The sequence below is a fragment of the Melanerpes formicivorus genome, unplaced genomic scaffold, assembly GCF_026170545.1.
Source record: "Melanerpes formicivorus ecotype bairdi unplaced genomic scaffold, bMelFor1.0.p_v2 SCAF_11, whole genome shotgun sequence".
Lineage (NCBI taxonomy): Eukaryota > Metazoa > Chordata > Aves > Piciformes > Picidae > Melanerpes > Melanerpes formicivorus.
Window position 1 is genome coordinate 12594628 of NW_027142363.1, and position 24819 is coordinate 12619446.

General features: G+C 45.1%; 1 protein-coding gene across 1 annotated transcript in view; it reads left to right on the forward strand.

Annotated features, from left to right (window-relative positions):
• The first annotated feature begins 232 nt into the window (after positions 1 to 232).
• CLIC6 (chloride intracellular channel 6) overlaps positions 233 to 24819 on the forward strand; it is a 40398-nt gene continuing 15811 nt past the window's right edge. Inside the window, exon 1 of the mRNA XM_068144574.1 lies at positions 233 to 2023. Coding sequence (XP_068000675.1) covers positions 392 to 2023 — 1632 coding nt within the window. The 5' untranslated portion in view covers positions 233 to 391. The remainder of the gene's footprint in view (positions 2024 to 24819) is intronic.

The window sequence follows — 24819 nt, forward strand, 5'->3', positions numbered from 1 at the left end:
TGGGAAGGAGATGTGCGAGGGGCAGCACTTGGCTCTACCATGTCATGCTCTCGACACCTGTTCCGGTGCCAGCTGCAGCCAGAATCGGTGGAGGATTTAGAGGGGTGGAGAGGTTTCGGGGGGGAGGCGAGGGGGTGGTGGTGATGAGAGACTCGCTGGCCTTGCCCTGTGCAGGAGAGGCTGGAGACAAGCACCTGGGTCTGCCGCCTCCACGTACACACACCGCGGTCCCGGGAGCCGCTGTGCGCAAGCGCCGCCTTCCTCGTCCGCCCCCCTCGTCGGTGCCGGGCGCTGATCCCCGGCGGCGACTCTGCCTAGTTCCCGCTTGTCCCGGCGGCCGGCGGCGCCCGCCCCGCTGCGCTCTTGGGCAGCGGCCCCCGTGTAGGCTGGCATGGCGGAGAGCCCGGGGGGGTCTGAAGCTCCGCCGCTGGAGGGGAGCGACGTCCCTCGGGAAGAAGACGACAAGAAAACAGCGGCGGGGGAGCTGCAGCCTGGGGCGTCCGTAGACGGGGCACCCCAAGATGGGGCAGCGGAGCCCCAGGACGAGTCCCTCGCCGACGAGGTGCCGAGGCTAAGTGGGGAGGCGGTGGCTGGGCAGGAGCTGGCTGTGGTGCCTCCCGGGGACAACAGCGGGACAGGGAGCGGCTCTTCCGAGGGGGCGGTGGAGACCCCGGGCGGGCCGGGTGTGTGGCAGCAGGCTCTGACAGGGGCTGAGCAGCGAGACTTCGACGGGGGCGACGCGGGGGGCGACGCGGGCATAGATGCGCCCCAGGGCTCCGCGCCAGAGAGGGCAGAACCTGAAGATGCGGCTGTGGCCCCGGCGGGGACAGACCCCGAGGAGGCAGCCCCGGCGGAGACAGACCCCGCGTATGTGGCCATGGGCCCGACGGGAACGGAGACGGGAGAGACGGAATCGGCCCCGGTAGGGCCAGAACCCGGTAAGGCGGTGAGGGAGGAAGCCTCGACCGAGACAGACCGGGAGGATGCGGCGAGGACAGATCCTGAGGAGGCTGTAGTGACAGTCCCGGGAGGGGCAGACCCTGAAGAGCCATCGAGGACAGATCCCGAGGAGGGTGTAGTGACAGTCCCGGGAGGGGCAGACCCTGAAGAGCCATCGAGGACAGATCCCGAGGAGGGTGTGGTGATAGTCCCGGGGGAGACAGATCCTAAAGATGCAGCGAAGGTAGACCCTGAGGAACCTGTGGCGACAGTCCCGGGAGGGACAGACTCCGAAGAAGCAGCGAGGACAATCCCGGAGGAGACAGAACCCGAAGAGGCGGCGAGGACAGACCCCGAGGTGTCTCTGGTGACAGTCCCAGGAGGCACAGAACCCGAAGAGGCCGCGAGAACAGACCTAAAGAAGGCTGCAGTGCCAATCCCGGGGGAAACAGAACTCAAAGAGGCGGCGGAGCCAGTCACTGAGGAGGTTATGAGGGGGGAAGCCCCGCCGGGGACAGACCCCGAAGAGGCGGAGGAGGCAGCCCTGTCGGGAACAAGCCCCGAAGAAGCGCTAAGCCAGGTAGTCCCAGAGGGGACAGACCCCGAGGAGGCGGAAGCGACGGTTTCAGCGGGGACAGTCCCCGAAGATGCGGTGCGGGAGACAGCCCCGGCGGGGGCAGGCTCCGAGGAGGCGGCGGTGGCGGCCCCGGCGGGGATCGGGGCGGCTCCCGAGGACCGCGGGGAAGTGGAGGTAGCGTTGCTCTCCGGAGGGGAGTCCGATGGCGGACAACGGTCACCGGCAGGCCCCGATAGCGAGGACGGAGCGGAGGCGCCGGGGACAGAGCAGGAAGCAGCTGTCCCGGCTGTGGCAGAAACGGGGACCGCAGCCCTGGGAGCAGGGGAAGGCGGCGCGGCCGGTCAGCACGACGGGTCCCCGGGCCCCGAGGGCGGCGAGTGGGACGCCGCAGGTCGGAGCCTGAACGGTGTGCAGGGCCGGGAGGAGGACGAGACAGGCTCTCCGGCTGCTCTGGAGGAGGAAGAGGAGGATGAGAAGCAGGAACATGACATCTCCCTCTTCGTTAAGGTAAGGTGTGAGGGGCTGCTGGGGAAACCTGAGTTTGCCACCTTACCCTCTTCTGGGTGCCACCAGCCATCTCCGGTGATGACTAGCACTTAAATCTGGCAGGCAGAGTCAGTCCTGGCTGAGTTGATTTGGTGGTTTGATTATTAATGCCCCAAATCAACTTGCCTCTGGCTCCTCATTCCTTCAGCAGACAGCTGGCAGGACGAGATGGGATTTCTTACTGCCAGTCTCCACAGTCCTGGGAGGTGCTGGTACTGCACAACTCAAAGCACAGACCTGACCTGCAAAGTGGTCTCCCTTGTGAATTTCCCTGATGAGCCCTGTGTTTGACTAGTTGAAGTTTCTCCAGGTTTAAATGAAGAGGGTATGCAGGGAGCTTGGCTTCCATGAACTCTGGTTGTGCCCTTCTCACTGTGAAGCTTGGACCCAGGGCTGAGGTGAGAATGTACCCAGAAGGATCTGTTTGGAATCATTACCTGTGACTTGTGATATAAGGAATTCTCAAGGGATGTTAAGGTTTTCAGAATGCAGTCAGAAAGGTACATATCACAACTTGGGGACTGAGGTGGAAGAAACTGGAAAATATAACTTTAAATGTGATACTGGGATTTTCCAGCATGAACTATGATCAACATTTGGATAATTGCCCCAAAGTTTGGAAAGGCTGAATTCAGAGATTTAGTAAACTGCCCAGCAGTGTAGCATCTCATGTAATTGTCCAGTTCATGAATATTTGGGCAGAGAAGATTTAGGTTAGAGGGAAGTGGACAGAAAAGAGGAAATAATAGAATAGTCTTAAAATTGCTATTTTGTAGGTTAAAACTTTAGAGGTTCTTCTAGCTTGTGCCTCAAAGCCCACCAAAATTGGTGGGACGTGGCATGGAGACAGCATCTGTCTGCAGAGTTAAAATATCAGATGCTAAATTTCTATGCACAGAAACCATCCTTAAGGTGTTTCTCTTCCTAAGGTGTTTATGCCTCGATTTATCCCACTTCATCATGCACACTTGTGTCAGTCTTTTGTCAAGTATTATTACTTGAAAAAGGCTGGGGAAGGCTCTAAGGCCTCCATATAGCAATGTCAGATATGCTGGATGATGCCATGCTGGAAAGATGAATGGTGATAACAGGTCATGTTGGTGAATGTTTCCCAGCCCCTCCCCAATTTAAGCAATTCCTTATCTGGAAGGCTGAGATGAATTCTGAAGGAAGCTCTCTGTACATCAAGTTGGTGTAAAGTAGATAAATGGTAGCACTGATCCCAAAATCTGATTTTGTGTTAAACAGCAGGAGCTATTTAATGTTGAACCTGACAGGTGACTTATGGACTTTCTGGCTCACAGATTGACAGTGCCTTTTGCAGGCACACTTTTGTAACTTCTTTTATTCTTGTTTTATGCTCTTATATCCATCAAGGAGTACTAGAGAGTGGCAGAGGCTAAAAAATCTATGACTTAGGACTATGCCTGCATTATTGCACCTCGGTGCATGTTCTATGGAAGAGCAATGTGGGCAAAATAGGAAAGGAGCCTACAATAAGAGCATCTCTTTTGACCCTGCAGTCCCCATTAAACATGGGGTTTGAACATATTTGTGAATTAATAAAGACAGAAGGACAATTTTTATGATTGACTTAGCATTAGTACCTTAAGAATGTCTAGAAAATAATACAGCTGCTTTTTCTAACGATTTCAGTACCAGAAGTATTACTAAGCTTTAGTATTTTACCTTACCTGGAGCTAGATTGATTTAGGTGACATTGATTTAGGTGACATTGGTTTAGGTGACATTGATTTAGGTGACTTTGGTTTAGGTGACATTGGTTTAGGTGACATTGGTTTAGTTTTTTAGTTAGGTGTTAGCATAAGTTTCTCTATTTTACTGTAAATTTTAAACATGCCTACTGGAGAGCTCAGCATCCCACCCACCAAAATGTGTTGGAGCTGCTGCACTGGGAACAAAGCAGCACTTCTCTTTCCTGCTGTCAGGAGAGTTCATGTTTATGCTGCTCTTGCTGTTGCCCCAAGGCACACTCACTGCATTTCTATCCTTCTCTTGGGTATAAAGGGGGTATAAAATAAGTGAGGCTGGAAGTTCTGTGTTGACTTCAAGTAGGTTGTATGAGCACAAACTATTGTTTGAGTTGTGCTTGAATATTCAGCTGCTGTTGCATTTTGATTGGAAAAAAAAAAAAACAAAAGAAAGAAGAAGGTGAATGGATTCCAGCATAGGACAACATAAAATCTGGCATTTGGGGATTATTAAGTGTTTAGATCTAACCACAATGCGTGGTCCTCAGATGCGGTGCTCCTTCCTGAGCAATTGCTAAAACTCACAGAAGCACAGAATTACCAGGGTTGGAAGGGATCTCAAAGATCAGCCAGTTCCAACTCCCCTGTCATGGGCACGGACACATCACACCACATCAGGTTGCACAGTGCCCCATCCAGCACATCCTTAAAAACTTCTAGGAATGGGGCTTCTACCACCTCTCTGGGCAACCTGTTCCAGTGCCTCACCACTCATGGTGAAGAAGTTTTTCCTAATATCCAATCTGAATCAATCTGCTTCTAGTTTTGCTTCATTCCCCCTAGTACTATCACTACCTGATACCCTAAAATGTCCCTCACCAGCTTTCTTGTGGGCCCCCTTAAGATATTGGAAGGCCACAATAAGGTCTCCTCAGAGCCTTCTCTTCTCCAGACTGAACAACCCCAGCTCTCTTAGCCTGTCTCCACAGGAGAGGTGCTCTAGCCCTCTCAATCAAGCCCTCTGCTTCTGTCTCAGCAGTGTGTCCAGGAGGATCTGCTCCATGATCTTACTGGGCACAGAGGTGAGACTGACTGGTCTGTAGTTCCCCAGCTATTCCTTCTTTCCCTCATGGGTCAGGGAAGTGAAAAGATGATCCAAACTGAATGCAAATGTTAGTTTCCAGCCTGAAACACTTCCCTCCACAGGTATGTTTCAAACACATGTGACCACTCTATACCATCACTACACAAAGACAGAGAAATGTTAAAAGTAAGTCCTGTAATAGGAGAAAACTCAAAAGAAGATACTAGCAGAAGGAGTGACTGATCCTTGCAGTTGCCCTGATAGGGAGCATTACAGTAGAGTTGGCTGATAATATTTCAGTAATAACATTTGAGAATAACAAACAGAAGCATCACTATCAGAAGGAAACTTACTAGATGTAACTGCATGATCAGAAGGAAACTTCCTAGATGTAGCTGCATGATGAGAAATGCTGCTTTTTTTTTCTGCTCTTCTCTTTTAGAGGTGTTGGGTTGTTTAGTTGGGTGGGTATTTTTCTCCTCTGCTGCTTCCTGCTGCTTTGCATTGTTTATTTGTTCATTTCATTTTGCATATATGGATTTGACTATCATGAATATCGTGTCACCTCGTGCCTCCCATGGTGAGGTGGGTGGCAAAATTCCTGCTAGCTCCGCAAGCATGGGTAGCAGGAAATTGTGCTTTTAAGCCGATTTGGGTTGCTATGCAGTGTTACTTAGTTTGAACTCAGACACCTAGGGTTCAGTGTTGAATTCTCATGCTACCTGAGATACTCTAGCACTTAGCAGGGTTAGCAGCATCAATAGGAGATAATGTACTTCTGGACCAGCAGTTTGACACCAGCCAGGCTACAGTAAGGCATCTCACAAGAGGGCAGACATCTGTCTGGGCAACTGAACTGTGCCCTTAATGTAAGCTGAACTACATAAGACTCCTTGGTGATAAGCACAAGACCATATCAAGACTTCTTTGAGCTGTTTACTTGACTTCAATTTTCCCATGGCACAACATGCACCATATATTCCCTTTAGATAGCAATACTTAATGTTTCTGGTTTTTCAAAGTCAAATGTTTTGCAAAGGGCATCCAGATATATTTTCCAATCAGCGTTTGGTAATTGACTGAGCTTATCTGGCACCTTGGGTAGGACACCTTGTGGACGCTGAAGCTTGAAGCTTGCTAGCTGGTTTTCTAAGGTCAATGGTATATGTAGCTTTGTATATGGTATATACAAGCTTGAAGCTTGCTAGCTGGTCTTCTAAGGTCAGTGCTATATGTAGCTTTGTTGTGCCATTTTTTTTCTCTCCCTTTTTTTTCTCCTTTTGTTAGAAAATATCTGTAAATGTCCAGAACAGTCACCAAAACTACTCAGTTAACTTTAAACAATTTAAACTTAAGTTTATTTCTAAAATTAGAAGCCAAACAAACAACAAATCTTCCAGCTAACTACCAATCAATTTGATTTTGTCTTTAATAGTAGACAACTTAAACACCAGAATCACAACAGCAGGTTTCATCATTCCAAACATTTCTAGGAATAGTGATTTCTCTGTAAGTGCTGAATGCTGTTGACCAAACCACCCAGCTTGAGCACGAGATCTTCTCTTGAGATTGTTCATCTTCCAAAACATTTCTTGCTTAGTTTCTGTGCTAAATGGTATATAGTACAAACTGGCCATGAGCCCAAGGTAATAGATTTTATCCAATGTAAGATAATATGCTTTATTCAGTGTTGTGACATTCTTGGTCTCTAAATCAAAGCTGCTCAATCTCAAGCTGTGCCAGGGGAAGTTTAGGCTGGATGTTAGGAAGAAGTTCTTCATAGAAAGAGTGATTGGCCATTGGAATGTGCTGCCCAGGGAGGTGGTGGAGTCACCATCACTGGAGGTGTTTAAGAAGAGACTGGATGGGTTGCTTGGTTGCATGGTTTAGTTGATTAGATAGTGTTGGGTGATAGGTTGGACTTGATGATCTCAAAGGTCTTTTCCAACCTGGTAAATTCTATTCTATTCTAATTTATTTTCATTCTGAAAGTTATTTCATTCCTATGAGGGACCAAAGTTACTTTACTGATACAGAATTTCCTTGCAGCATTCTTGAGCTGTGCTTGACTGACTTGATGTACTTAGACCTGTGCTGAATTATCAAAAGTGCTATCAGACTGGAAAGTACAAGTTTTGCTGTGAGTAGAGACAGGAATAAAAAATGCTTGCATCTGTGCCTCCAAACACCACAGTTAACATGCCCAACTAAAGTAGTGATGGGTGTTTCACACTAGAGAACCAAAAAGAATCTCCTTTTCTGCGATGTGATGGATCTGTGGTTTATATAACTTACGCTGAAAGTCTAAATTGAACTTCTGGGCTTCAGGTGCTGTAGATAAGAAATCTATGGACAGCAGGAGCTCAGAGCTCTGGAAAAACCTCCTAGCCTGTATTCAGTAGACTCTGTGCTGTATCTGATGCTTGATGTAAACATTAACAATATAATCAGTGAGTAGGTATTTGTACTTAAGATCTTGGGTTTTTTGTGCATCAGTGCAATCAGTCTGTAAATCAGTGAGGCGAGTATGGTTTGTAAGGCAACAGCCAAGATCCTTATCAAAATGAAAGTAGACAGATGTTTACTGTCCTTTTGTAGATTGACTGTAGGAGCCCAGTATTTACATGACCTCAGGAGAGGGAAAATAAATATTTTGATGTGTGAAGCTACACTAGCTTCCTATTTATGGATTAAAAGAGGTTTGAGGGAAGTTTAGTTACTGGATATTCATTCAAGGAAAGGGAAATACCCAGAACTTGCTCAAGGTGAGTGCATCAGATTTGTGTGATGCTAAAGAAGGACAGATTGCTGTGGAATGAGCAGGGGACCATTTGGTATGGTTTGGGCAATGGTGGAAACAGACAGTTCTTTTCCCCCCATCCCAACCAGTGCTGCTGCATTATTTCACTTTCTGCCAAAACCATGCCAGTTTTCCCCTGAGGAACACATCTGCGCCGTTCTCCTTCCCCTCTGCCTTTATCTTTCTCAAGCTCTATTTCATGTACCTTCTTTAGAAAGCAGGACCTTTTTCAGGTACCACATTGCTGCCCCTAAAATCCTGTGATTTTTTGTAAGTTGTTTCCCTCCACCATTCTTGTGGATATTCTGTTTTACCATTGGCTATGAGATCTGTCTGCTTTTATAACTGAGAAGTTATGGAAGTTACCTCTGAACAAGGGAAAAACCATTCGGGAGAAACTCCTTTTCCCAGGAGCAGAACACAAGCACCTCTTGGGCTATATCTGCTGAAACCAGAAGCAAACCAAAGCAGGTCAGGACTGAGCCTTGTGGGGCCACCCAGCTAAACCAGCATGGTCCCACTTTCCTGGCTCTGGTTAATTAGCTGTTTGTGTGGTGACTTTGATCCCTTGACTACATGCAGCTGTACAAAAGGTACCGAAGCAGCAGAGGTGTGTTTGTTTAAAGACATTTTGCAGTTCTGTTCCCAAGGCTGTCATACAAAGCAGGAAGCTGGCTCCCTTCCCATGGGTATTTGCCCTTTCTCAGCTACCTTTTTTTTCTTTCCATCTGGAGTATGGCAATTCCAGGTTCCCTAATACAGCTTAAGGAGAACTGGCATTACAAATTCCTGTCATAACTCTTCAGCTTATTGTACATGCTGGGTGCACCTGCAGCAGTCTTTCTGAGAGCTGAGTGCTCTTCCAGCAGTCTTCAATAAAACTGTGCTTGGGAGACTGTGGGTTGAACAGCCATGATACCAATCTTTTCTCTGAAAGACCTCTGCAAAGCTTTTGAATGTGCAATCTTTTTCATTTTTGCTTCCCATGCTTTCCTTCCTGGCCATTCAGGTGATCACCTTTTTAAAGCTTAAATTGCTAAAAAGGAGCAAGGTTCCTTGGAGCTGCTGTTTGAAGAATAGCTTTGAGAACTGCATCAAAATGAATTTTTCTGCTTTGCTCCTGGAAGGATACTTAAGAGAGCAGTAGTGGGCTCCAGGGAGCAGCACCAGTTCTGGTTACTGACAGGCCAAGTCCTGTTCCAGAAATACCCAAACCAATAGACAGACATAAGTGATTAGAAATTGGAAGTTGCATCTAATGTTTTTTATTTCTTTGTTTGCTATAACCTAGTCATACTTTTTGGAGTCATCTTTTTGCCCATGCTTGATAAGTTCTAAAACAATCCTAAAACACAGGATTGTGCAAGCATCTATTTGTACTCTGTGTGACTGCAGATCTCTCTGCTTTGCAGGCTTGTTTTAGGAGAAGAAAAAAAAAAATCATTTCAATTAAGTAAATGTCTTCAAAGCTACATTCCTAGACCTTTTCCTGTTTTTATTTACTTTCAGCTCACTGCTTCAGTAAAGCACCTCACCACGTGTTTTACTTTAAGCACAAGCTTAAAGTCACGTGCTGTTTAAGCCCTTTGCTAAACCGGGGACACTTTCCTGATTCATTCCTAGGGCACAGCTTTGTATTTCTCTCTGGCTGAAACCAGCAGAAACTTCTGATGAGATCAGCCTCCTGCCCAAAAGTCAGCTACACAGCCTCTGCTCTTTGAGTTTTGTCTTCTTCGAAAGACTGCTCTTACCTGTGATTGAGTATATATATTGAGAGAGAGTGATTGCCCATTGGAATGGACTGCCCGGGGAGGTGGTGGAGTCACCGTCACTGGAGGTGTTCAGGAGGAGACTTGACAAGGTGCTTGGTTACATGGGTTAGTTGATTAGGTGGTGTTGGGTGATAGGTTGGACATGATGATCTTGAAGGTCTCTTCCAACCTGGTTTATTCTATTCTATTCTATTCTATTCTATTGTCACAGACCTGGGGCAAGGGTGGAAGATTTCCTTGCTTGCTTTCTGCATTTCAGTCACTAGTTGTCTGAAGTGAGTATTAATTTCATAAATCATGTTGGAGAGCTGCAGCCTTCTTCAGAAGCACTGATGATTGCTGCATGAGGTGACTGCCATGCAGCTGTGCTTGGGAATTTTCATGTTATCTGCCTGTTTGATCTGAGGCTTGATTCATGTTTGTCTATAGATGAATAGCAAACCAGCATACAAAACTCATGGCATTCACATCTACCAAAAATTAGTGTGTGGTGAATGACTTTTCTGGATGAGGAAAGGGATTTGAGCAATTAGTTGAAAAATAGAGCTACACTCAAATGAAAGTATTTAAGGAATCAAGTGACATTTTGAAAATAGTCTAAGTTAAATACAAATGAAAATGTTTTGTGAAAATATTACCTGCCAGTGTTGAGTCTAGATTAAGGGGTTTAGGCACAGTTGCCAAAATGGAGGAGAAAGCAGTAGCTGCATCGTTAGCCCTATACTTACGACAGTGATGTAGGATGCCGGTGAATGAGGTTGTGATGTTACCTGGAGCATGAGTTAGGCCGCACCTGCTCTGGTTAGGCCGCACCTTGAGTACTGTGTCCAGTTCTGGGCTCCTCAGTTTAAGAAGGACATTGAGACACTTGAGCGTGTCCAGAGAAGGGCAACAAGGCTGGTGAGAGGCCTTGAACACAAGCCCTATGAGGAGAGGCTGAGGGAGCTGGGATTGTTTAGCCTGGAGAAGAGGAGGCTCAGGGGTGACCTTATTGCCCTCTACAACTACCTGAAGGGTGGTTGTAGCCAGGAGGGAGTTGGCCTCTTCTCCCAGGCAACCAGCACCAGAACAAGGGGACACAGTCTCAAGCTGCGCCAGGGGAGGTTCAGACTCGAGGTGAGGAGGAAGTTCTTCACCGAGCGAGTCATTCGGCATTGGAATGGGTTGCCCAGGGAGGTGGTTGAGTCATCGACCCTGGAGGCGTTCAAGGGGAGATTGGACGTGGCACTTGGTGCCATGGTCTAGTCATGGGGTCTGCGGTGTCAGGTTGGACTCGATGATCCTCGAGGTCCTTTCCAACCTAAGTGATACTGTGATACTGTGATACTGTGATGAGCAGAAGATCAGTGCACAATATAGGAAGGACATAGACCCGATAGAGAGGGTCCAGAGGAGGGCCAAGAAAATGATCAGTGGGTTGGAGAACCTCTGCTACAAGGACAGGCTGAGGGAAGTGGGATTGTTCAGCCTGGAGGAGGGAAGGCTCTGGGGAGACCTGATAGCAACCTTCCAATACCTGAAGGGGTCCTACAGGAATGATGGAGACTGTTTACAAGTGGCCTGCAGTGACAGGATGAGGGACAATGGCTTCAAACTAGAGAAGGGCAGGTTTAGATTGGATATCACAAAGAAGTTCTTCTCCATGAGGGTGGTGGAACACTGGAACAGGTTGCCCAGGAAGGTGGTTTAGGCCCCTTCCCTGGAGATGATCAAAGTGAAGCTTGATGAGGCCCTGGGCACCCTGGTCTAGTTGGGGATGTCCCTGCTGACTGGATGACTGTTGGAGGTCCTTCCAGCCTGGACCGTTCTGTGATTCTATGATTCCATGATCCTTCTCCCTAGCCAGTACCATAGACACAAGGTAACAGAGTTATTCCTGCTCTCTCTCTGACACCACCAACATAAAATAATTCCCTGCCAAGTGAAACAGCATCAGAAAGATTAAATGCGAGGAGCCAGGAATGTCCGGCAACGCTATGGTTAGTCAATATATGATGTATTAGTTGCTTTTTCCTATTGTAGCAGGATGTACATTTCAAGTGGTATTCAGTAGCCTCTAATTCTCATGGATTTGGGGATTGCTTGTGGAATAATGCATGTGCTATTCACATGCTTTGAGAAACTAGAATGTGCTAGGCATTAAAAAAATCCAAATGTATGTTCCCTCCAAGCCTGGCTGTAACAAATAATGCCTACTCCACTTAAGAATCTGGATTTTGGTTTTATTAGAATTCCTAACCTTAGAGATAAAGAATTTTTTTTGTTGATTAAAAAGAGTTTTACTTATTACACGTCTTTAATGCTAAACCAACTTCTTCTTCCATTCCTTCTTCCATTTGAAATCAGTTCTCTTCAGCACTTTGCTGCCCTGTTCATAAGAAGAGGATTAGGCAGCCTTGTGATCACTTTGCTTCCATGAACAATTCCTCCCTTTTGGGCTCTTTGCCTTGATGGGTACCATCCAGAGTTAACCATGCTGAGGCTCTGCATTTTAGCCTTTCTTACAGTATCATATGGATCCATGCAAAATTGTATTCATGCCTGGTTTTCAGAAGTTAGTTTAAATATGGTGAAGCAGATGTGATAATGGAAATGAATATTATGCCCAAATTTTTGTTAAGATCTTTATCTCTGGTGAAGTGACTTTGAATTGGTAGCAGCTGTACACTTTTTAAGAGACAGAGCACTCCTCTTCAGAAGTAGTAAAATGAGAAAGCTAGTGAAAGGAAATGTTACACATATTTTATAGAAGGGGAAACGGAGCATGGAGACTTACTCCTGTGCCATCGCTGACTGTATTCTCTGTGTCTTCCCTAAAAAGGTCCTACTGCTTCTTTTTAAAAGTAAGAAATTGCATGTCTGCTCAAAGAGCACAAGTAAATGCTATATGAAGGTTACATGATTATTTTCTCACTCAGATAATAAAATATCAGGTTGTGATAAGGACTTGTATGCATTTCCCTTTGCAGTGTGTGATTATTTAGTGATAAAAACTGAAGAAGCTGAGTGACTCCATTCCAGTCACTTTCAATAACACCCACCTTGTCAGCACTAAATAACAATGTTTTAATTCCTTCATAAAAATACTTAGCTTCTCAAGGCAAAGAGCAGCAGCTTGTACAGCATGCTACTGATTCCACCACTGGAGGCTTTCCCTGGGAGGAAGGAACTTGTTGCATTCACCTCCCTTCACAGAGCCTGGGGCTGGCATGCTGGCTGGCTGTGGGATGTGCCATATGCAAGGATGCCTCACCAACAGGCAGAAGTTTAGATTAGATAATAGGAAAAATTTCTTTACTGAAAGAGTGGTGAGGCGTTGGAACAGGCTGCCCAGGGAGGTGTTGGAGTCACCACCCCTGGAGGGGTTAGAGAAGCCCTTTAGTGGTCATGGTAGTTGGGTTATGGTTGGACTTGATCATAGAATCAATAAGGTTGGAAAAGACCTCGAGGATTATCAAGTCCAACATGTCACCCAAGACCTCATGACTAGTAAACCATGGTGCCAAGTACCATGTCCAGTCCCTTCTTGAACACCTCCAGGGACAGTGACTCCACCACCTCCCTGGGCAGCCAACGGCTAACAACTTGAAGGTCTTTCCTACCTTATTGATACTATGATTCTCAATGCAAAGGGGATATTGCCTGTCTCAGTTTTCTTCTCTTCATATGCTGATATTTTAGCATATATTTGAATGTTCAAAACAGACTAGAAATGTAACTGTTGTCAAACAAAGAGAACTATAGCAGGGCCATGTGAATGCTTACCCTGATCCAAGTTATTGGAATGGCAGAGTTACAAAGAAGTTCAACATTTACCCCTAGATTCATTTGTGTCTTGGAGAATCATTGACATTTACCTGGTAGCAATTTTTGAAATTATTTTTAAAAGCTATTACAGGACCTGAGCAATTTGTGAAAAACAAGTTCCCTTCCATGCTAGAGGCAGATGAAACTCAAATCAGGATCCAAATACACCTTAAAAACTTGTATGCTGTCTGCAGAAACAAACATGCTACAAAACCCTTTGGCAAAACTCTCAGTGGTCTTGTTTTTTTACCAGGAGCACTGCAGGGACTGGGGCTTTCTCCAGGGCCAGGACCTCAGGGTCTGTCCTTGTTTTGAGGAATATGAGTGTTACAGCTGTAAACACCAGGGCCCACTTGTTTGCAATATGATTCATGCAGTGTATTGTTTAAAAACTACTTAGAATTTAGTCAGAAATACTGCATTTCTCATAGTTTCCCAAAGCCTGTGAATGGAAGTGGGGTGGTGGGGAGAGTAGGATGAATAGCTTTGGCTTTGAATCTACATCAGGAGCTGGAGGAGTAGGATCCATCCTCATCTCTGCTAGTGAGTTTTCTTTTCTGGTATGTGTGCCCAGTCTTTAACTGCTCTTTCAGGACATGTCTTTGCCAGTTCCCACTGGAGCTGGCAGGTTTTTTATGTAATCTTTTACCTGGTCATTTGAATTACTTTCTACTTGGACCAGGTATTCAAATATCAGTTAGTGGGGGAAAAAAAACCCACAAAACTAAATCACTCTACTCATCTTTCACCTTCACCTCTTGATTTGAATGTCAGAGTTAGGAATACCATTGATAAATTATTTTCTGAAGCCTTCAATGACCTACTCCCTGAAGCTGCATAAAAAAAGCTTATTTATTTGATTGTTGCCTGCTTATTTATGTATTTGCTTACAACAGAAATCAGAGGTACTTTATATAATGTGCATACAGCTTTTGCATTAGGATTGAAACAGCATGGCTATGTGTCGCAGGTTAAGTATCATATGGGGAAGTGTAAAGCAGGATGTGCCACTGAAATGCCAGTTAATCTGTTTTTCCCAGACCTATAATGTGTTTGAGAATATAATGCTCTTTTGTTGAAGTAATTCCCTGTAAGAATTTAAAAAGGATATAAGATTTTTTGTCTCCCTGTAGAATGTTCACCTGGCATCTCGCCCTGTTATTAAACACGGATTAGAAAAAGCACTGAGGTATTTAAACATAATTCTTGTAACAGGATAAATAGCTAATAGCATTGGGTTTGCTGCCTGTGTGCTTGTGACCTGGTAATGTCCCTATTAACACAAATACAGACAGCGTGAACTCTGCAAGGCAGAATTCGCAGCAGGAGGAAATTCAGTTTTCTGAGCTAGTTTGGTGCAAGATTCAAGGCAATGATCTCTAACTAGGTGGCATTTCCCAGCTCCAGATTTCACCTGTGTCCAGCTGAAATGGTATTGGTTTTCTTAGACTGCTGGCAGGTTTCTAAAACTAAACTGGCATCTTAAATATATTTGTGAGGGCTGTGTATTTTTATTAGTTATCTGGCATATTACTGTTGTGGTTAACATGGATGATGGCATTCACTTCAGGGGGAATGGAGCAGGGGCACCTCTGCAGCCATTCCCCTTTTCACCATATCACCAAGGTTGGAAGAGACCTCAAAGGTCATCAAGTCCAACAAGTCACCACAGACCTCATGACTAGACCATGGCACCAAGTGCCACGTCCAATCCCCTCTTGAGCACCTCCAGGGATGGTGACTCCACCACCTCCCTGGGCAGCACATTCCAATGGTGAACGACTCTCTCAGTGAAGAACTTTCTCCTCACCTCGAGCCTAAATTTCCCCTGGTGCAGCTTGAGACTGTGTCCTCTTGTTCTGGTGCTGGTTGCCTGGGAGAAGAGACCAACTCGTTCCTGGCTACAACCACCCTTCAGGTAGTTGTATACAACAATGAGGTCACCCCTGAGCCTCCTTTTCTCCAGGCTAAACAATCCCAGGTCCCTCAGCCTCTCCTCACAGGGCTGTGCTCCAGGCCTCTCCCCAGCCTTGTTGCCCTTCTCTGGACACGTTCAAGTGTCTCAATGTCCTTCTTAAACTGAGGGGCCCAGAACTGGACACAGTACTCAAGGTGTGGCCTAACCAGTGCTGAGTACAGGGGCACAATGACTTCCCTGCTCCTGCTGGCCACACTATTCTTGATGCAAGCCAGGATGCCTCTGCTTAAACCCTTCTCTTCTGAATAAACCACCTGATTTAAATTCTGTGGTGTGGGTTCCCCCCCCCCCCCCCCCCCCAAGCAATGGAGATTTTGTCACACCTCCCATTAAAATCAAAAGGCTTTCATTTTGGAGCCTTTGGAGTAATTTGGAGTATATCTATCATTTGGAGTAATGGTATAAATCATTACTTATATTGCTTTGCAAAGCTTCACTCACTGTGTGTGAATAATTCATTATCATTTTGAACTTAAATAAACAAAAAGCAATAAATGGAAGTAATGAGACTATTTGGAGTGATGGACAAAAAAAAGTATAATCCATGCAACATGACTTCTGTTGGAGAATGATATTCCTAAACAGGGCAAGATTAATTAAAACCCTACTAAATTATAGTCAAAGTTTTTCAGTCTTTGCTAGCTACAAGTTAATTTTCCTATTTATTTCTGTATTTCATTTTACTTGCCTTGCCTCTTTTCTCCTGTCCATGCAGTGTTCCTGGAAGCTTGCTCGTCACCATCGCCTAAGTAAGCCCTGTAAAGTGAGAGATAAATAAGTAATAATGCATTGATATTTATATACTGTTTGTTGAAATCACTTTCCTTATTTTAAGAACAAAGTAAGCTGTCATAAAGGGTTGCTATTTTAATATATTTTTGCTGGGGCTAGACATCTAAAAGCACAGTAGAAAGGAGACTTTGCCTTAAAGCATTTAGTATCTGGCCAAGAAAAGTCTCTGCGCGATTGCTGCGTTATGACCCAGAGCTGAATTTTGACCAGCTCTCTGCCAGGGCTTGTTGCCTCCTCCCTCAGTGCCTGGCTGCATGATGTGCAGCTTCAAAAGTACCACAGGCCACTTTCTGGGTGGGCATCCCTGAGTAGCAGGAGCATGAGACAAAGATTTCTCCTGAAAGCTGAAGCAGCTCCAGAGAAACTTCTTTCTGATACCCCCAAACGGTAGGGTTGCCACAGGAGCATCCTTAGTTTCATAGTTTCATTCAGGGTTGGAAGGGACCACAAGGATCATCTAGTTCCAACCCCCCTGCCATGGGCAGGGACACCCCACACTAGATCAGGCTGGCCAGAGCCTCATCCAGCCTGCTCTTAAACACCCCCAGGGACGGGGCCTCGACCACCTCCCTGGACAACCCATTCCAGGGTCTCACCACTCTCACCACTCTATTTCCCTTTCCCTCTCCCCCAGTACAGCTGGAGACATAGAATTACATAGAATTACATAGAATAAACCAGGTTGGAAGAGACCTTCAAGATCATCGCGTCCAACCCATCAACCAATCCAACCAATCCAACCCACCTAAACAACTAACCCATGGCACCAAGCACCCCATCAAGTCTCCTCCTGAAAACCTCCAATGACGGCAACTCCACCTCCCTGGGCAGCCCATTCCAATGGGCAATCACTCTCTCTGTATAGAACTTCTTCCTAACATCCAACCTGAACCTCCCCTGGTGCAGCCTGAGACTGTGTCCTCTTGTTCTGGTGCTGGCTGCCTGGGAGAGGAGACCAACATCTGCCTGTCTACAACATCCCTTCAGGTAGTTGTAGACAGCAATAAGGTCACTCCTGAGTCTCCTCTTCTCCAGGCTAAGCAATCCCAGCTCCCTCAGTCTTTCCTCATAGGGCTTGTGTTCCAAACCCCTCACCAACTTCGTTGCCCTTCTCTGGACTCGCTCCAGCAAGTCAACATCCTTCCTAAACTGAGGGGCCCGGAACTGGACACAGTACTCGAGGTGTGGCCTATCCAGTGCAGTGTACAGGGGCAGCATGACCTCCCTGCTCCTGCTGGCCATCTGCTTGCGCAAGGACCCTCCTGCAGATGGCTCTGCTTGGGCTAGCCAGGCCTTATTACTTAAACATTTTATTCACTGTTTAAGTAAATTATTGTTGAGCTTGCAAAGCAGTGGATTCTTGGTTGCTGATTGCTTTTGCATCATTGCCACACACTTATAATGCTGTGGATGGCAGGCAGCTAGACAGAAGAATCGTCTATGTTTAATTAGTTGCCTTCCCATCATGAGAGACACCAATGGTTTCTCTCTGAAACCAGACTGAACAGTGTCCCATGTTATGTTGAATACTATGGCTACCACAGTGGCATTATTTGCAGACCTGGTGTAGGTAGCTGTCAGATACCTGAGAAAATAAACCTTTCATTTGCATTTTTCCTTTGTAATTTCATTTGATTTTAGGATTTTTTTTAGAGCACCTACTGGCTGCCTTTAACTGCCCTGCAGAGAGCCACAGCAATAGTTGAAAATAACCTGTGACAATGAGAAGGAACTGGCCTAAGGCTAGCAACAGCAATTATGTGTGAAACTGCAGAATTGGTTTACTTTTCTCTTTTTTTTAAGAGTGTGTACACCCAAAAGCTTAATCTTTAATTTCTTTAATGTAAATATTTGTGAACATCAGTAAACCCCCAGCCTCTAGAAATACGTGCACAAGACCTTGCATATTTTCACCTGCATTCTCATGTATTTTGTTTGCTTCACATAAATAGCATTTCATGGTTGGTTTGGTTAGAATCTTTGTCAGAACTGGGAGGGCAGGGTGCAGCCAGACCCTCTGCTTTGCAGAAGTACTGGGCAGACTGTGAGATCAACATCAAGAGCAAATGGATACTTCATCTAAGTAGCAGGACCAAGACTGGGACTTTTGTTTCTCATTATTTATAAAGTAACTGGGCAAAGGTAAAAAGTTTATTGCCACAAAGTTGCTGCTTAATGAAGGGGAATTTCTTCCTATGCATCAAAAGCATTTAATTATTTACTAAGTAATTAAGTTGATTTCAGCAATAATTACTTACCCAGCAGACCGTGAGTAAGTAAATAATGCAGTGAAAGTTGGAATAAAGGAGGCTTTCTCTGCTCTGAAACGGCTGCTGGCATGTAGGGGTGAGAGAGAACTGAAACCAGAGGAAATTACAGCTTCAAACTTATTTTCCTTTCTGTCATCTAGAGAGGATTAGAATTTCCAGATGTATGTAACTCCTTTAAGCTGTGACCACTGCTCGCTACCTAAATCAGGGTAATACCCCAGAAAGGAACTCCAGCACACTTGATCCTGCAACAAGAGCTGAGGACCGAGAGCATGCAAAGAACCATTTATAGCAAAGAGCCTGACTGAACATATGAATTATCAACTCTAATAAAACAAAATAATTATAATAAGCTAATACAAACACTGCATGAAATAAAATGTAGCATAATTTACAAGACCTAAAAGGATGAGAAAAGCCTTAATAACAACATTGTTACGAAGATGTTATGAAATGCTGTGCTGAGAGACATAAATCTTGTCCAAGCTTCAGATCTTAAAACATGAGGCAGCAAGAGTTTTTAATTTCTGCAGGTGGGAGCTCAGCCTGAACTTGCATGCAGTGAGAGAAGGGCCTTGCTCCAGGACAGAGCCCATCTTGTGTTGTGTCAGTAATAATAGGTAGATAACCAATAACAAGATAATGGCTAGCATACAGCTGCATCATTAAAAACATAGTAGGCAGGTAAATCTCAGTTGTCATCCTGATTGTAGCCTTTAGTCTACTACTTATAGTCTGTGGTCACACAAAAAAACCCAAACCAAAACAATTTAATGATGCTCTGTGGTCAGCTGAAGTTGTGGAGGTGAAAAGTTAATTCCTTGCGCTGCCTTGCACTTAAACTGTTTCCTTTCATTCTCTTTCACTCGTCAGCTCTTTTTAGGCCTAGCTTTGGCTACAAGCCTTAATTGACACATTTCATAAAAAGAATGTAAAAAAATGTCTTTGGCATTCCCACATCTCCACTAATGGTCTACATAGAAGTTCTCTGTTGGTTTTTGGTTGGTTTGTTTTGGGTTTTTTTAAAGTTAGAAGTAGTCTTTTCTCTTTACTCTGGGGTAGTAGCAGGTCACAGTCAAGCCAAGTGCACACAGATTGAGTTGTTGGTTCCTCCTAGGTTTCCTTCTTGCAGTTCTTCCCGCACTTGTCTTCAGGTTTTGTGCAGCTTGCTTATAGCATAGCATAGCATAGCATAGAATAGAATAGAATAGAATAGAATAAACCAGGTTGGAAGAGACCTTCAAGATCATTGCGTCCAACCTATCATCCAACACCACCCAACCAACTAAACCATGCAACCAAGCACCCTGTCAAGTCTCTTCCTGAACACCTCCAGCAATGGCGACTCCACCACCTCCCCGGGCAGCTCATTCCAATGGGCAATCACTCTCTCTGTGTAAAACTTCCTCCTGACCTCCAGCCTGAACCTCCCCTGGTGCAGCCTGAGACTGTGTCCTCTTGTTCTGGTAATGGCTGCCTGGGAGAAGAGACCAACCTCTGCCTGTCTACAATCCCCCTTCAGGTAGTTGTAGAGAGTAATAAAGTCACCCTTGAGTCTCCTATTCTCCAGGCTAAGCAGCCTCAGCTCCCTCAGCCTCTCCTCATAGGGCTTGTGTTCCAAACCCCTCACCAACTTTGTTGCCCTTCTCTGGACACGCTCCAGCAAGTCAACATCCTTCCTAAACTGAGGGGCCCAGAACTGGACACAGTACTTGAGGTGTGGCCTAACCAGTGCAGTGTATTATCTGGGCACCTACCCTTTAAAACCTGCCTTCTTCCCAAAGTGCCTCAGTTTGCAGACTGGATCATAGAGATGTGAAGTCAACTGATGCTCTACATTGTCTCGTCCTCTCGTATGGAGTTGACAGGACTTAAAATGAAATTCTGCTTTATTCTGTCAGCAAAGTTAAATCCTCTTAAGCCAACTTCACTAGCAGATACAGAATTTAAAAGACTCATTCTTCCATTTGCAGTTGGTGAGACAACCTGCTTGTTTAAAAGTTACAGGTATATCTAAATGCATTGACTGTGACTTGGAAGAGAGGTAGGACAAAAGGGCAGAAAGTGGAAGACATCTAGAGGGCCCCAGATTTCATTCTTCAGCTGACTGAATTTTGCACTGTAATATTTATTTCAACACATTGGCATGGTTTAGTTTGCATGGGTGGTCCTGAGTGTCCTTTCAGAGTTGTATTAAGTGATCTTACTACTGAGACCATATCTTGAACTGCCTAAACACATGCTCAAGGTGGAATACATAGAGTGAGAGCTTGCCTGTTATGTAGCTGAAGGATGTCGCTGTGATGACCTTTGCAGCCTGAACTTGGGCTTCTTGTAGGGAGTGATGGGTAGAGAAAGAGATAATTTATGTTCAGGTGGAAAAGGGCTGTGCTTCCTGCTGGACACTCTTCTTATTGAAGTCTCAGCAACTCAACTCAACTATTAGAAGCTGTTTGCATTGGAGAGAGAGTGCTCAGGCTTTGCCCCCACTTGCATGAGTCAATGGGAGCAGACTCCAGCTTCAGCAGGAAAAAGGGGTCTTACAAGTGGCATCGTAGGAGAGGATGGTGAAACTCAAACCACTTCTTTATTCTTTAGAGAAAACATTTCAGTATACTTGTTCTCTCCTTGCCCACTGTGACCATTTGAGGTTGTGCCTTTAACAAAGGGACACCATGGCTTGAGGCCTTCCCCTCCAACCCTCAACACCCTGCATGATTTTTTTCTCTCAGCACTTTATACAGAGACAGAAACTAATTTTAGGAGAATGCTTATAGTTGCATTTACTGTTGCCTCCTTAACCTGAAAGCTTAATTAGAGTTTGGGACAAAAAGTGTGTTATTGAACTTGAGTGTTTAAAGTTGTAATCCTTTAAGTATGCTTGGTGTTCTCTGAACCCTGTAATACTATTCAAGATAAAAGACAGGGTTGGTTTTTTTTGATGTTTCTAAATATAAGAGACATTTCTTTTTAAAACAGAAGTCCTTATGGAACACTTTGAGTACAAAGGTGCTTTTTTTTTTCACCTGAAGGAATGTTCAGCTGCTGTTTAACACAGTTCACTCGTTGAACCTCACCATTGTGGCTGTTACACACAGAAAGAGTCTGTGTTGACAAGTACCAAAAGTACAATACCTGTGGAGGAACCCATCCCTGGAGATATTCAAGGTCAGGCTCAACAAGGCTCTGAGCAACCTGATCTAGTAGAGGGTGTCCCTGCTCACTGCTGGGAGAGTTGGACTAGATGACCTTTGGAGGCCCCTTCCAACCCAAACCATTCTGTGATTCTATAAGCTGTTTTAAGTGATGGGCTTTAGCAGATAAGCAGAGCTACATCACCATTTAAAACTATCAGAGTAATAAAGGACAAGATTTTTCCCTTGTCCATTAAACTTTATGTTAAATTACAGATTGCTTATCTTAAAACTTAGCCTGGAAGGAGAATTTCAGCATCTCAAGCACTCTCAAGAGTACTGTTAACAAAAAGCAAGGCATCTTGCTGTGGAGGTGGCTCAATGGCAGAACCTCTCCTGATGAGATGTGCTAATGTCTGAAAGCTGCTACTGCTCATTGCTCCACAAGCAGAAGTCAGGATTTTTATTTCAAGCCCAGTAGGTGGCATCAAAAGAGTTCTTTAAAATTCAGCATTTAGGTGTTCATGCCCCAGTCCTAGACCACAAAATGAGCACAGTGCTTAGACAGAGAAAATTCCAGGTAATGTGTCTGTCCCTCACAGAAAGCTTTGTTTTGAATGTGATCTTATTCAAATGGTATGCCCGTGGTGCTTCTATGACTAGCACAGAATACCATGCATCATTAAGTGCATTATAGTTGCCTTCAGTGAATCAAAATGTCTTGTACCTGTATTTTTATTGCCTTTACAACAGATGTGATATTGCCAGTTTGGGCTTTTTTGAGTGTTGTGATACTCTAGGGTCTGCATGAATACTGCAGCAGGCAGTGTCCTCAAGGAGCAGGTGGGGTTTAGTTGCTTTTGTTTGTTTACACATTTTTGTTTGTTTGAGTTTCTGGTTTATTTGGGTTGTTTATTTGGAGGTGGGGTTTTTTGCTTGTTTTGGTTTGGGGTTTTTTTAATTGAAACAATTTATGGGTCACAACACACTAACAGAACATGATTATGTCTAGAAAATAGACCTTTTCTCGTGTGGCTGCACTCAAACCCATGTGCTTCTCAGAACCTACTGCCAAGGCTGAAGGAGGTCTTGACATTAGTGGGAGTATGGGAGTATAGTCATACCACTTCCCTCTATTTTTTCTTCTTGTGATCTTAAAAGAATGATGTTGAAAAAAAATGGCTCAGGCACTTTGTGGTAGAATAAAATAGAATAGAATTAACCAGGTTGGAAGAGACCTTCAAGATCATCGCGTCCAACCTATCATCCAACACCACCTAATCAACTAAACCATGCAACCAAGCATCCTATCAAGTCTCCTCCTAAACACCTCCAGTCATGGTGACTCCACCACCTCCCTGGGCAGCCCATTCCAATGGGCAATCATTCTCTCTATGAAGAATTTCTTCCTAACATCCAGCCTAAACCTCCCCTGGTGCAGCTTGAGACTGTGTCCTCTTGTTCTGGTGCTGGTTGCCTGGGAGAAGAGACCAACCTCTGCCTGTCTACAACCTCCCTTAAGGTAGTTGTAGAGAGCAATAAGGTCTCCCCTGAGCCTCCTCTTTTCCATGCTAAGCAACCCCAGCTCCTTCAGCCTCTCCTCATAGGGCTTGTGTTGCAAACCCCACACCAACCCCTCACCTCAGGTAAACCAGGGCTCAGGAGAGGAGCAAGGAGGCACTGGGAGCTTCCTTTCTGCTTGGCCATTGTGCAGCCAAGTTCAGTGTCTGGTCCCAGTGGCGCAGTGGAAGACGAGCTGTTTACCACAGGGTCCTTCTGGTATTGTGGCATGGAAAGCCAGCTGATAGCTGCTCATAGTAGCTACTGCTGTCAGCCTGGCATTGCAGAGCTTAGTTCAGGGCAAGAGTCAATTCTAGGAATGCAGTGGGCTCAGTTAATCCATGCCAGTGCACAACAAATGAGTCTCTAAAGGGAATTAAAGCAAAATAGCCATTGGTCTTGAAAGTTGCACCCAGCCTTGAAGTTGCTTCCTGCAGGTGGCCCAAGCTTGCAAACTCCTTGTAGTTTTTCAGACAGTAGTTTTGAGGAAGCTGCTGTGGTTCCTGCTCTTTGCAAGGAGTTCAAATGCATTGTGAAAAAGGAGAGGGCAGCTGTCGGTGTGCTCCGAGAAGGAGGAGCACATAAGAACTGCCTTATAGCTGAGGAGACAAGTCCCACTTCAGTCTGAGACAGCAAGCTCGACAGAAGCAGCAGGGACAGATCCACAGTGCTGGGCCCAGATGGATGGCTCCTTGTCTCCCAGTAGGCAGTGTTTCTGCTTCACGTTTGATAAACCAGCTTCTTAGCCAGCATAAATATGGCAAAGAAGGCAACTTAGATCCCTCATGTCCAAGAAAGAAAATGAAATTGGAGTTCAGCTTTTTTTTTGGGGAGGGGGGAAAGTTATACTCCCTGTTTTCCTTTTTATTGTAGCTTCAAAGGGATTATAGGATTATATGAAAACAAATAAAGTCATCTCTGCACCTTCTGAACTGTTTCTTCCATGCTTAACCTTCAGAAGGGAGCAAAATGTCCAGAAAAAACAAATTCCACTCATCACAGTTTTGAGGGCACTGAACATTTGAGGTCCATAGAAGAACTTTCAGAAACTTGATTCCCAAAATGTTTGTACAGAAACACTTGCAAAAACAATTCTCACAACAGCTCCAGGGGCAGAGAAACTCCAGCCCAGAGAGGGCCCAAACTACCAGCTTCAGAGTGACATATGATGTGTGACTCCTGGGTAAGGTCACTGTAATTATCTTCTTGCTATGGATGAGGATGTGGAGGTAAGTTGCCTCTCCAGTTAGAAAAGCAGAGTTGCTGATTCAAGGTGGTGGCAGCAGCAGCTCCAGAAACTGACTATAGTTCTTTTGGGACTCTCTTTAATATTTTGTGCATAGTGAAATTAGCTGAAGGCATAGTGGTGCTCCTACCCGTGAGCATCAGCAGCAGTAGTAAGGAAGGTGTGGAGAGCTTTTGCCTTTCCCAACATCTTTGAGTAAGACCTAGAACAAAACAATGACAGCAAAAGACCAGAAGGAGTGTGGAACAGTGAAAAATGAATTACAACAGGGAGTGTAGGCTAATAATCTCATTAAGTAATGTCACGATTATGGAGAGCTGTCTTCAATTGAGACTGTCACAGTGTAGAATTGCTGCCTAGGGCTCTGGAGGTTCTGAATGAAAGCTTCTACGCATGGCCTGACATTTTGCTCATCTGCAGTAACAGCTGCCTTGATAATTGATTGATTAATGAACTCATTAAATCACAGTATTACTAGAAAAAACATACTGACCTCCTGACCGATCACAAGTAAAATGTAAATGCCGTTCTTTAAGACACTGGTTAGCCATTTATTTAAGCAGCAGAAGAGCGTAAAAACCAGCTTGTGTTTGGGAGATTTG